The sequence below is a fragment of the Typha latifolia genome, chromosome 3 (assembly GCF_019914945.1).
Source record: "Typha latifolia isolate L0001 chromosome 3, TyphaL0001v2, whole genome shotgun sequence".
In the NCBI taxonomy this organism is placed as follows: Eukaryota; Viridiplantae; Streptophyta; class Magnoliopsida; order Poales; family Typhaceae; genus Typha; species Typha latifolia.
The window spans coordinates 17,674,911-17,689,446 of NC_133088.1; the positions used below are offsets into that span (position 1 = coordinate 17,674,911).

General features: G+C 36.6%; 1 protein-coding gene across 2 annotated transcripts; it reads left to right on the top strand.

The window, feature by feature from the left end:
* Positions 1–4,611: 4,611 nt before the first annotated feature.
* Positions 4,612–11,246, top strand: LOC140783612 (serine/threonine-protein kinase BSK2). 2 transcript variants are annotated; one of them, XR_012108158.1, is made up of 11 exons: positions 4,612–4,856; positions 4,932–5,152; positions 5,270–5,405; positions 6,523–6,656; positions 7,398–7,503; positions 8,229–8,314; positions 8,547–8,735; positions 8,821–8,979; positions 9,913–10,026; positions 10,468–10,948; positions 11,032–11,246. XR_012108158.1 is itself a non-coding variant. In XM_073130553.1 (10 exons), exons 1-10 carry the CDS (start codon positions 4,781–4,783, stop codon positions 10,717–10,719), a joined length of 1,473 nt encoding a protein of 490 aa, XP_072986654.1. In that variant the 5' UTR covers positions 4,612–4,780; the 3' UTR covers positions 10,720–11,246. The 2 variants fall into 2 exon arrangements, 1 of the variants encoding a protein (XP_072986654.1); XM_073130553.1 differs by having other exon boundaries at positions 10,468–11,246.
* Positions 11,247–14,536: the final 3,290 nt, after the last annotated feature.

Consider the following 14,536-nt stretch of genomic DNA (forward strand, 5'->3'; position numbering starts at 1 on the left):
GTTAGGAAGTACTTGCTGGAGAATGTATTGGTATCTTAGTCAGCTCCATGTAATGGAATGGTCCCTATCATGATGACTAAACGCAATATTCTTCTAACTAGAAAAATTCCATCAGGTTTTCTTAAGCAGGAACTACATTGGGAGTAGAAAAAGATTGTATATTGGTGGTCTTTTAGTCTCTCTGGTTATCTATCATAAAAGGAAACCGTATTTTTTTTTCTTGTGAGAAAATAATAATAATAATAATAATAATAACAACAACAATTCAGGTGAAGTTTCTAGTCATGGAAGCTTGGTGTTACAGAAATATGCCAATGCAATACAATTCTGAGCTTCTAGTATGAGAGTGAGAATATTGCTTCCTTAAAGGGAAAAATCCTGATCTATTCTTGCCAAGTGGGAGAGAACCAAATAATCCACTCTTACTCTAAAAAGGGAATAAGGGTACATTGAGAACAGACAGGAATTATTTTGTAGAATAAGCACAAAAACATATCCAGTTTCCTACTTGCTCGATTTTGCTACACTCACATGTTTATTACTTTGTTTATTCTAACTTTATTAACTTATTCTAGTCTCTTTATGGTTGTAACATTCGTTTCCTTCTTTTTTTTCTCTTGTATGAGCCGTAAATCTTTCAAATGCATATTGAAGTACTGCAGATGGAAGGGAGACTTGTAGCTCAAATATAGTTTCAGTGGTCTGAAAAGAATTGGTTCCAAAATTTTATACGCTTCTGCTAGATACTGTTTCCTTTTTATCATACCTTCTCCTCAATTATTTTGGCACCCTTCTTATCATCCTTATCAATTATTTAAGGACCTGATACTAACTTAAGACTAATGGCAGTAATTCTCCATTCTTCCTCATGAGATGGAGATTTGGAGATCTTTGTTCATCAGAAGTATATTCTATCCTAGACCTTTAATAGATGATAAAGGAGGATAGGCCAATAAAAAATTACCACTTCAAGTGTGCTGCCATTTCCCAAAAGCAATGTGCAGGAATAATTTTCCTTTAGCATAATCGATATGGAACTCTTGCTGATGCAAACCTTTGAGGTATCAATCAAGAAAAAGAGTAAAAGCACACAACTTTCAGGTAAAACTGAACTTTTTTTGCATCTTTAACTTAGCAGTGTAGTTTATATACTGCATTAGTATGCGGTGCTACCGCAATAGCTTCCATCTACCATTAAAGTTCTCTGATTCATCATGATAACAAAATTCGTATGCTAAAATTGGTTATTGTCTTGAGATAATGTAAAAGGTATTTACGCACGTTCCGTTGACTATCAATTAAAGTGTCATCTGTTCTATTAACAATGCCAAATTTTAGCTCAAAGAAGTAGCTCCATTAGGTGAATGCATAAATAGTTTTAAATACTAATAAAGAACAACATATGGATTAATAGTGGGTAAAATGAATGAATGTGGTTATACTAGCAAAGAGTTGTGCAGGCTTGAGGCCTCCCTAAGAAGAGCTGTCCAAGATATGACAAACCTTGAAAGATTTTAATTACCTAAAGTTCCTTACTGAGAATGCAAATCTGAATGAATTTTATACACAACTGATCATATATATATATATATATATATATATAGAGAGAGAGAGAGAGAGAGAGAGAGAGAGAGAGAGAGAGAGAGAGAGAGAGATAGGATCAGTATGCATCACTTATCAGGGAAACTATGTCACCGACATGAGATGTGGATTCTGTCTTAACTATAAGAAATCAGAAAGTATCTTTGAGTCCTTTCTCATGCTTTCTTGTCTTGCAAATTAGTTGCTAATTATAGCCTCTCGCATTTGCTATAAACTAGACAAAGATTCTCCCATGCATTTCCATTTATCGGAGTGTTCTTGTGTGTTACACATGCATAAATATATTTTCATTTTTGTGCCTAGTGCATGCCCATATATATGATTAGCATTTCATTCTGTGATTGCTTTTGCCCAATGCATGCACGTCTCCACCAGAAGCTCAAGAGGACAACTGAGACTCACCTTTCACCTATTAGGATTTCCAAGTTGGCATAGACTAATTTGTGGGGCACTAATCTTGGACACCATTGAAAAGAACCTTTAAGTTTACTTCCTCTGAAATGAAAGGTTTAGATGGAGGGGAAGTCGAGCATAAATGGACGAATATCCCATCAAGATTTATGGGATCCACGTAATCTGCGTCAAGTAGACAGGACAAAACTTATCTATTATAATCTCTTGAGATCTACCAAATTCAAGACCAAATATGAATATTTTAGCTCTTGAACTGCATCAACCAAATTTAACTACTTGTGCTCTTGAATTACTTGAAAGTATGTTATGTATCTGGAAGAAATGTACAGAACTGTCAAGGATTTATACAATGAGGTGAAAAGTAGTCGCAACTCACAACATCAGATGATCCTGTCATAAAAGATAGCATCCTATTAGTTTCTCTTGGTTGATTTGATTACTGGAAAATATTTAAAAACAGATTTGAAATTGAAAAAAAAAAGATTTAAACAACTCCAGAAATTTCAGTAGTTTGAACTTTGAACAACACTTCCATTCTGGTAGGAGTTCAGCTATATTCTTCCTACTATGACTTAATCTAAAACAGATGGTTTTTTGAATGCTGATAGATTTAAAAGGTACCTAACTGTTTCTAAATTGCGGTCTCTGTCCTTTAGATGGACCCTGTGGCCAAGACAATGCAGGAAAAGCAGCAATCAAGTGCATGAATTTGCACGCCATTGCAAAGTGCCAATTTCTGCTGTCAACTTCATATCTTTCTAAATGCATTTGCTTCGGTACAATGCATATATAAGTGGATATGAAGATCAAAATATCCTTCCACCTCTGGTTAGCTTATCGCGCGCGTGTCTGGCGCCATCCACCGTCACATTCCACTTCTGAAGAAAACCATCAGGATGAATTCAAGTGATGTCATCAGTGATTGTTCTTAGATTGTCGATGCGTGAGATCGACATTAGTTAAAAATCAATCTCTGAATGCATAGAATTGGTCTCTGAAAGGAGGCGACAAGAGAATGTGGGCTACTATTGCATGCTGTATTCCCTATCATGACTCATCACTGTCTTCATTGAAGTATTAAGCACAACTGTTCATCGGATCGAGCCGTACATTTCAAATAGAAGGTCAACCTTCATGGACCATCAGACTGCAGATGAGTAGTGGTCGCTGTTCTCCTTCTGAATGCTGTGCTCATGGATATGTGGATCACATTTTCCTTTTAGTTCCTCGTGCACTGCATCTATGTCAACAAGTAAATGATTTTAAGTTTAATGCTAGTCCTGCTCCAGTAGAAACTAGCACAGTGTGAAGGTCTATGACCTGCCATGAAGTGCTGGTTGTATGTGGGGGGGTGAAATTTCTCTCTATCATTTTAGGTAGGATGGCTAAATGCTTGTTCTAGTTCAGTCATCAAGTAACTAGAGTAGATTAAGAATTTAAGATGCTTGACATTGATGGGCTTGTGCTTTTCTTATGGCAAAGTAGAGATCTTTAGTGCAAAATTAGGCTATTCCTGGAGCTAATTATGGAGATACCTAATTCTTGGTATTCAGGTTCATCTGGGTGAAGGTGTTACTTAGTCCATATCATCTGAAATGAAGGTTCCTATCATTGAGCAGCCCTTTTGGGCTGTCCAAATATGGTAGCCCACCACCTCCACCAGTCACTTGTCAACACACATGCCATAATGGAAACAAATAGACAACCAATCCATGGATGTGCATTGGCACCAAACACTGGACCAATTGGGGTTCTGTGAGCTGTTTTTAAGGATCAGTCACTTTACTACTCAGTTGTTGGGTTACAGCCATTCTCTGTGCTGATAGTGGAGTGTAAGCTTTTTTTATCCGTCCAACTAATGATCTACCATGCAAAGTTTTGCTGTGAGATCAATTTTTTTGCAGATAGGTGTGATGGTGACTTGAATGTAGAAGAGGTGATGCCAATGGTTACCATGCATCCTTGGAGTGGCATATGAAAGTTATAAAAAAAAAAAAAAAAAAAAAGAACTTTCTTCAGATAGGTGATATGACATTCCAGTAGGTCTGTCTTCTTTGTTGTATCCTTCTTTGTGGAGCCAAGAGTGCTTAAAAGCTATTCCTGGGGAATCCCTTTATGATTCTCATTAGTGCCTTGTGCAGTGTAAACCAATAGAAGTTTGGATAACAACAAGATAATGTCAACATCTAGCCAGCTCTATTCACCCATCTACAGGCTTTTGACATCACCAACTTGTTGTTGTAAGAGGAATTGCTCGTCCATCTAAAAGAGTTCATCAAGACCCCCACAGCTCTCTTCAGTCACATATCAGCTTAGCTGATCAACCTATATTTCAATTTCCAATGACTACTTTTCTTTTGCTCACTGTTTTAGTGAAAAATTGAGAGGGTCTGAATTATAATAAACAAATAAGACGGGGTGTGAAATGGAAATCTGGGATTTCTTTGTTCGGGTGGAAATTGCAAAACAACGGGCTCAGGTTCGGGTATACAACTGTCAGTCCTCACTCTAAGCTGGGGGATGACCTTGTAGATGACGTGGCGAATGTCGAATGCTGATATTGGCAAATTATCTCTCTCCACGTAGCTTATAGTGCTCTTCCCTGTTTCATGCTGATAGCCGATTGGCTCGGCTTCTCCCCTCCTCCACACACTCCTCGTGCTCCAGTCCTCTTCAGTTCTCCCTCCTCCTCCCTCCCTCCCACTCTCACTCTCTCTCTCTCGATCTCGATGCTTCTAGATTTCTAGGGTTTCCAACTTCCTCGATGGGCTGCTTCCAATCGAAGACTGTCAACCAATCCGCGGACAAAGAACCGCTCCCACAGGAGAAGGCAGATCTTGGTAATCGCACCTCTTCGCTTCCATTACTAGATGTTTATTTTTATTTTTAATAATCTCTACTTTATCTCGATGAAGCCAATGGCGATGGTGGAGATCAAGATCGGGTCCCGGCCTTCAAAGAATATGGCCTCGCGGAGCTCCGCGCCGCCACCAAAGGCTTCAGTAGTGATCTCATCGTGTCGGAGAGCGGCGAGAAGGCGCCCAATGTGGTGTTCCGCGGGCGGCTTGATGGTGGAAAGCTCATTGCCGTGAAGCGCTTCTCGAAGCAGTCGTGGCCCGATCCCCAGCAGTTCATGGTGCGGGAAAGAATGAGAAGAATATTGCCTTTTTGATTGCTTTTTGGAATCGGATTTCGTGTTTCTTGGATGTGATTTGGTCAATGGTTGGTGTGCTATGGTTTTCTTGTGTTGCAGGCAGAGGCTGCGGGAGTTGGGAAGCTGCGGCATAAACGGCTGGTGAACTTGATTGGATGCTGCGCGGAGGGCGACGAGCGGCTCCTTGTGGCAGAGTACATGCCCAATGATACGCTATCTAAGCATCTATTTCATTGTATGATATTTTGTTGCTTTGGTTTTTAAGACATACGAACATGTTCTCACTTGTTAATTTAGATTATCTTATTCCTCATTTAACTGGAAAAGGGTATTAAGTATCAAATTATCGTAAGTATTAATTGTGAAAGCATTTTTCCAGTCTCATTGGAAGAAAATGAATGCCAGCCTTGGAAATGCACAGTTGACCTTGTTGTCCGTGAGGGTCCTAGGAATAAGACTGCTTTGATGCAACTTCTCACTTTAATTACATGTACAATGCATTGAGGGACCATCCATTGCAATAAAGCCAAAAACTCAATAATTGACGTAGCTACTTTTGCTGTGTGAAATCTTTCTGATGATAACTTCCACATTTATCTTGCAGGTCATAAATTTGTAAATATTTATGTCACGATCTGATTTCAGTGGCTTATGCTCTGACCATCACATTTGAGTAATTTTACTCTTCCTGGCTAACCATCTGCTGCTAACTCAATATGTTGCATGCACTGCAGGTTGCAAATAAATTTAATTTCTCTGACAAGATTGGTATTTAGCAATAAGCTGTTAATTTATGTTACTAATATTTGTATTGCTCTCTATGCCTCGAATCTCTGTGTATTTCTGGACTTAGGCTGCATTAGTTTATCCTTTTGCTGAAATTATCACTAGATAGCTTTATATTATGATAATACCTGTACTAAATTTGACTGATTAAATGCTCAATTATAAGCAACTCCAATATTGTTAGCATGAAGTTGGTTTTCTTTTCTTCTACTAGTTCATTTTCTACAAGACAACGTCCTTAAGTGTTAGTTCATGTTTTTGCCAGTTGATAGTTGGTGATGTTTTGAAAATTGTGTCTCTGAATTCAAATATGATTTTGATAAATTATCTTTCCATTTGAAAATTTTCTTAATTTCTTCTACATATATTCACACTATTTTCCTTTACTTTATACTCCTAGTGATTTGGTTTTATCCTTCTCTGATTTTTTTTTTCTTTTTTGGCTTCTTATCGACTTTTTATGGTGTTGAATTCCTTTGGGGATATTGCAAAATAACCATGAAAATTGTATTTAGTTTTATTACTATTACTTCATATAAGTGAGTTGTTGTGTTTCCTTCCTACAGGGGATAAACAGCCATTAATATGGGAAATGCGTTTAAGGGTTGCATATCACATTGCACAAGCACTTGATCATTGCAACATCGAAAACCGCAGAATCTACCATGACTTAAATGCTTATAGAGTTCTTTTTGATGAGGTACGAGAAGTTCTATAGCGTTACTGAATAACAATAAATGTATTGTACATCTTGCTGCCCTTGTCTAAGTACAAAATAATTTGCTTTGTTCTAACCAAATGGAGGGTGCCATTTTCTGGAAGCTTTTGAATAGGAAGCACTGCAAAGGTTCAAACATTTATATTCAGACCTTGTGAAGATTAAAGGTATAAATAGGACCAAAGTGATGGATAAGGAACTCAGCAGAAGGGATCAAATTGGTGAACACCATAGAATACTGACAGTTTCTGAGTATTTTCACTTAACAAAATCAGCATGAAGCTGCCTATCCATTTATTTCCTGCCACAGTTCTTAATTAATTTATTGTGCTTCGTATACTTTCAGTGGGAAGCTAGGTTTGAGGAAGCTTTAATGTGATCTTCAATCTTTCACATTTATGAGAATTTTCCTATTTTTTAGGAGTTTTAATATTAGCTGCAAAATAAAATTCAACTGTTGTAACATGTAAGTCATGTTGTCATTTGGATTCCCCATCCCTTCATCCTTCCAGTTAGTATAGGAGTTTATGCTAGGTAACCAAGATTCTTCCCTTCTTTCAGAGAAGAAATGACGGTTCCATTGCAGAGCAGATAAATCAATTTTCTTTAAGAATGTTGTTCATATGATCTCAAGTCCTTTGGATTTCTAGAAGGATCTGTTTTTACTGTTAAACCATTCTTTAAGTATTGTGAAATTCTATCTGTCAATTGCTATTGTATCAGGATGGTGATCCTCGTTTGTCAAGTTTTGGACTAATGAAAAATAGCCGTGATGGAAAAAGCTACAGTACCAACTTGGCTTATACCCCTCCTGAGTTTCTGCGGACAGGTCAGTGTACTAACTAGAGTCGGTTGTGAGCTAAGAAGCCCCAATCACACCAACTTTCATATATCTGGTTGTTTGTCTTGATAACTTCCTAAATTAAGCTATATCATCTTTCACCATCAATTTATTGAGAGCCTTATTGCTTTTTCCAACCAAAACAAGTCCTTGATAGTGCAAAATTTGTATTATTCTAGCATGTTATTATGTTATATCTGTCGCTGATTAGAGAACAAGAGATCACTTGCTAGTATTATGTCCTGTGAGCATCAATAGCTTGTCAATGAGGACACTGTATCTTATCTTTCTATATCTCAGGATATATGTAAATATTTCACCATTGATCAGTGTTATACCTAGAAGCAACATAGTTATTGGGTTGGTTAGTGGAGGGATGAGGAGAAAGGAAAAGAAAGGAAGAGTATGGAACATTGTTTTGTTGTCAATTACTAGATAGCTCTCCATCTGTTTGCAGGATAACTATCCAACCCACCCCCTTCCCACCCCTCCTCTGTCTCCCCTCCCCCTTCTTGTCAATTAATAGAGTAAGTTGCTTTGATCATTGCTTTTGTTGTGTCTACTTTCTACTATCAATGGCTCTTATCCTTGATTGTGAGAAACAATTTGCCATTTCTCAGTTCTCTTGTGATGAACCAGAAAAGGTTTTGAGCATAATGTTTGCTATGTGTTGGAAATGTAATAATTTGTGCTTGATTTTATTTTATGTGCAGGCAGAGTTATCCCAGAAAGTGTGATCTATAGTTATGGAACAGTGTTATTAGATCTTTTGAGTGGGAAGCACATTCCTCCTAGTCATGTATGTTCCTTTATCATGCGGTCCTGTTCTTTCTTCTTGAAGTTCCCATGTTCGATGTTCTCCCTAACAGGGAGTATATTTAAGACTGCAATATCTACACCTCTTTTTAAGTTAGTTAATGGATCTAGCTTCCCTAATGCTTCATCTGACCCTTTATAAAACACACTGAATATATAACTTTTACTGATATGATGGGAGAGTCTCTCAATACTTGATCAACTTACATTTTCAGGCACTAGACTTAATCAGAGGAAAGAACATACTGATGTTGATGGATTCATCCTTAGAGGGACAGTATGCTAATGAAGATGCTGCTAAGTTGGTTGAACTTGCTTCGAAATGCCTGCAGTTTGAAGCTAGGGATAGACCCAACACCAAATTTCTGATATCTTCTGTAGCCCCTCTTCAAAAGCAAAAGGAGGTAAATGTGTAACTGCCACCATCAAATAATACCACTTTCCCTGTTATGTTTACTCAATCTGAAATTCTTTTTTCTTGTAATCTAGGTGGCATCACATGTTCTAATGGGTCTTACAAAAGAGACAGCAGTATTACCAACTATACTCTCTCCACTTGGAAAGGCTTGCGCAAATATGGACCTTACTGTTGTACATGATATACTGCTTAAAACGGGTTACAAGGATGATGAAGGAGCGGAAAATGAGGTAATTTAAGGTTATCATTAGGATCTACCTTTCTTAGATGGGAGTGCAAATTGATATATATATGGTAATTTGTTGGCCATGGAAACTATAGAACATCTTTGAAAGATTTTTGAATGTTGTTAAAATCTGCATAGCTGATACTTTGATAGTTCAGTTTGAAAAAAAGGATCTAGGTAATATATTCTGTTCAAAAGAAGTTATTTTTAAGATGTATAAGATTTCAAAGATATATGATAGAAATGTATATTCTTGTAAAATGGCTTGTGCAACCCCAAATTTCAAATGAGGCATCTCCTTTGCTTCTTTATTTTTTTACGTGTTTTTGTGAGAATTTTGAAGATAACATAATATCATATTTGCAAGATGGTGTACAAAGAGCATTTTGGAATTTCGATGTAAGTTTCCTTTTTTCCCATTTTTTATGTGTTGCTACAAAGGTTGATGATCAATAAGTGAGGGAAATTTTAGATGTTCTTGTCTTAGAAAAGGCTTATTGTTTGATGATCAATAAGGTTGATGTTCTTGTCCTAAGAAAGTATGCTTCTTCTTAAGTTAAAAGGGTTTATGAAAGTGTTCTTGAGGAATTAAATCTAGTAAGTTTGGTCAGAAATGAGAGTGACGCATAAATATAGGAGAGCACAGAAGATAATAAACAAACAGAGGGATATGATGCAACAAGGGTGGCCATTGTGTCTTTGCCAGAAAATTGTTTAAGATAACAAAATTATCACATGATGGCATGTTGTTTGCTTGGTGAGTATACAACAGAATGCAAGCTTGAACCTAGCTCAATTCCTTATAGTTAGCTCAAGCTTGGTATACATCAAGTTCTTACAGTTTATTTAAAGACAGCATCTATTTCCTTTTGGCTGGGTGATAACTTACGCCGTTTTTATCTCATGCATATTGATGCCTGTCTTTCAAATTCTGAAGCTTTCATTTCAAGAATGGACTCAACAAGTACAGGATATGTTGAATACAAAGAGATTTGGGGATATTGCATTCAGGGATAAAGATTTCAAGACAGCAATTGATTATTATTCCAAGGTATATTCTGCTTTTGCTTGCTTCTTTGGAGTAACCTCCATATTAACGTGATGATCTTCTCAAAAGGACTAGACTTCCTGCTTTACAAATAATTGATCAAATGTCTATTGATGATTCACTATTTCAGTAGTTTATTGAGTTGCCCACTAACTATTTATACTCAATTCTTGGCTGCTTGTATTTTACATGTTAATAGTACTATTTTCTTGGAGGGTGCTCTGCTATCATTTATTATTTCTTCATTTTACATAAAGATTTGCTGTGCAATTGACTTAGAACAACTAAATTTGTCAGCAGGCTGGATTACTTATATCATTTATTCTGCCTGCTTTGCTATGATATCTATGCATCTTTTATTTAATCTTTGCCATTTGAAACTATTAACTGGTTCTTGTATGATAGTATCATCTGTCAAGTATCTTTGCTTTTGTTATTATCCAGCTAGCGGAGATGATGTCTGTTACTTCAGCTACCGTGTTTGCAAGGCGGAGTTTCTCCTATTTGATGAATGGCCAATCGGAGCTTGCTCTTAGGGATGCCATGCAGGCTCAGGTCTGCATGCCTGAGTGGCCTACTGCCTTCTATCTTCAGTCCCTTGCTCTCTCAAAGCTTGGCAAGGAAACAGATGCCCAGGACATGCTTAACGATGGAGCGACATTTGAAGCAAAGAAGCAGAACTGTTGGCGTGGCTAGATTGATGTGTTGGTGCCAGACTCCTTGTCACAGGTAGTAGCTCTAAATGCTACTTGTAACAGAAAGAGAATTCCCCTGACGGGTACCTTGGTTTGACGCGGCAGGAGAACTTTTCATTCTGTGGAAGGTGGAGAAAACACTATTCATTAAAATATTGGTGGCTAAACGGGGATCAGTGAGCAATATCATGAAGGCTTGGGAGATAGCTAGCCAGGCTAGGCCAGTCCAGGTCTGTCTTCTTCTCATACCATGCGACATGTGAAGCTGCGATAGTGCAGACCATTTTATAATGTATTGATCTTTCATTGATAGGAACTGGGGGATTCTGATCAGCTTAGAGGCACATTTTATCAAGTCCTGGGCGTAAAGATCTTTTTGATTTTCGAATGCATATGTGATCTGGGAACTTTTGAATGTGAAATTTATTTTTTAAAAATGTATGGATTATTCATTGATGTGGACTGGTTCCGTTTTGTTTTAATTTACATTTTCAAGTCCAAAGTTCATAATTCGTTTTGATATTGCAATTGGGTATGAATTTTGAATGGTGATTGATTCTCTATTTTTTTTTCTTAATAATGGCATGCTCCTGAGGAAGCTTGTAATGCAGAAACAGCTTAGAAAGTTCGATAACAATCTATCTAACTCGCTAAAGCTCCCCTCTCTCTTTTCAAGCCTTTTCTGATCTTTGTAATCTCTAATTCCTCTTTGTACAATCTTCTCCGTTAATGGGTCATAACTGGGCTAGCTCCTTTTATATTTTGAGATCAAATGCTTACATCTGCATGCATTTATAGAGAGCCTTTGCACGCAATGTGAATCGCAAGGTCACATCGAAGTGGGACCCGTACAACAGAAAGGAGAACTTTTTTAAGATTCACATGCCTGGCAAGGCAATTTTCTATGGAATCTGTGCGTCTGTTCGTGTCGATTTGGTAGGGATAAGCATTAAGCACGGAACGGTGACCGCAAATACGTCTCTCGTTACTGGCATTAGGTATTAATGTTTTAGAACATGATTAGAGCACTGGAGTATATTAAATTGATTTTTATTTGATTTATGGGGAAAAGGAATTAATTAGAAATATAAAATCCATTAAATTGCATAATATTCTCGTGTAAGTCGAAGAGTCCAAGATTATTGTATATCTGTAGATATAACACCTGGATTTGCCCAACAATAATTAAAATTTTGTCGTAAAATCGAGCTACGCGACTAGATCCGAGAAGAGGTCTTGAGAATTAAGATAATAAGTTAATCAAAAAAAATTTATTAAAAAAGTAATGGATAAGATGCTCTTAAACAAGTCGTGATTATGGAAATCGAACATATATATAAACAGAAGCGGAGCGTAGAAATAATAGAGAGAAGGACGCCGGTTATCGCGATCTATCGTTATCCAAATAAGGCAAGGAAAAGTGGGTCCCCGGAGGAGGAAGAAAAGGACATAAATCCTTTATGTCCCGACGTTCTTAGAATGAAATCAACGCCTTCTCTCTTGCCCTTCCTCACGCGGCTCTCCATCGGGTGCGTTGTTGGTTCTCTTCTTCTCCTCGCTCAAATTTTGATCTTTTGTGAGTTGGATTATCGCATATATATTCTATCTTGGTGATCTTTTCTTCTTCTTTCCCCTTAGATTATGGCATCGGTGAGAGAATTTTTAGCTCAATTTGATAGTCGCTATAGAATGATGGTGGTCGCAACCCAATTTGTTACCATTCCATCTCTCCTGTTCATAATTTTGTGATTTTGTGATTTTGTGGTTGTAGAAGTTGTTGATTACTGCTACTTCTTTCTGATTCTTGGTGCAAGTTACCTTCAACCAAAACTCATGCCATGATCATGACCCCAATTTTTCTTGTTGGTTCTTTTCCTGTGGATTTTGAGATATGAATTTACTGAGTATTGACATCTCGTCTTTCAAAGTACTCTAAGATTTTGTGGTTGAGAACAGAAAAGAGAGGATTTTTAAGAAGTTTGAGAGCAATCTCATCATGGATCTTTAATACTTAATTATGAAAGTCAAGAATTGCATAACAGGTTATGTTTCTTTTACTTAGTTCCAACTTCACCTTTTCTCTTTTTAGTTCTTACATTTGATGGACTATTCGTAGTAATTGATTCTTTGATGCCTCAAAGTATTGTAGGCTAACCCTAGTCGTCTGACATCAGGTCATATTTCTACGACCCTGAAGCTGAGTACCATCTTCTCAGCTAAAGAAGAGAGGGATTAAGTAATCGGTCACTATACTCGGTCACTACTAGTTCATCCGAATCTCAATTTGTAGCTGTTCTTTACCTTAATTGTCACACATAAAACACTAGTTAGCATGCCTTAAGAAGATTTCAAAATTGAAAATTCTGGCTGAATTTTGTCATATGTGATGTAGCACCAATCTCCTATATTGTTACGTTATAACTTTAGTAGTATCTCCTGTATAATCTTTCTTCATATCCAGGAGGTTGATTTGTACTTTAAGGTAAAACCAATTTGTATCCTTATATTGTTCATAGATACTCTAGAAATCCCAGCAAAAGATCTCTTAATGCAAAGTCCTTTGCAAAATGCTAATAAATGATTTCCCCAATAGTTCTTGTACTTGGATTATATTGTTAATGAATTCTTTTATGTGGAGCATTCAGGTCAGATTTTCAATATATTTTCTGAAAATCAGCAGAAGATGTTCCTTTTTTTATACACAAGCTTAAGTTGAGAAATTGGAAAGGCGACAAATGATATCTGTATGTTATCCATGTATCTTTGTATAGTATTAGTCATGCATGTCTAGAACTCTAGATAAGTACTCTTGTATCCAATTAATTTTATGTACAATTCCTTTTGCATTCCCTTGGTCAGGAATTATATCCAATTTTGCTAGTCTAGAATTTGCACATTCCTTTTACCTTGTGTCGATAATGGCATGACACTTGATATGGAGTGTGCCAGTGCACACCCTCTTGCCGACCCATGTCGACACGGGTCATATGAGATTCGAAATGGGTTCATTAGTGGTAAATCTAAAATATTTTATGGGGTTCTTTTTATCATGTGACAAACAAGATATGCCTATGTAGCCATTTTCTTTTATTTTTTTATATTTTAATATGTCATTATGGAGTATTCAATCATATTATGGAGTGTTTAATCATTAATATTAATTTTAATAAATATATTTAATTATGTTATGTGTTGAATAATATTTTTATTTGACTATTTTTTAATAAAATGTCATTTCAAAAGTAATCTAAAGATAAAAGGCTCTAATATAGATTTTAATATATATATATATATATATATTTACATAAAAATAAAAATTAACGTGCCGAAAATCCAAAAACATTTTTTAAAAAATTATTAAAAATTTGCTAAATGTGTGCTAATGCATGCTAGTAGCACACCAGAAGGAGCGTGAGAGGGCATGGCGGTCGGCGTTCTGATTCCTTCTATTACCCTCATGACTTCACTCCAATAGTAATCTGTCATTAAATTATTAAATTCCTTAAAGGGCCTATCTCCGGTTGACATTCTCTAATTGCACGGTAGCTGAGATCTTTGTTTCTCCAACATAAGCTGTAATTTAACTATGCTTGTTGGCATCAATCCTTTTTCTTTCCTATGCCACATAAGTGAAATTTACAGCATTGGGGATGGGTACATTAATAATCAAAATAGGAGTATGACAATTGATAGAAGATCTTACGAACTACTACTTTTCAGATAAGTGTCATTGTTTCCTTCACTTGTACCATAGAATTTGTGAAATTAGTTTCATTAACTATTAGCTCTTATTTCTTTCTAGTGTAAGTAATATTTGG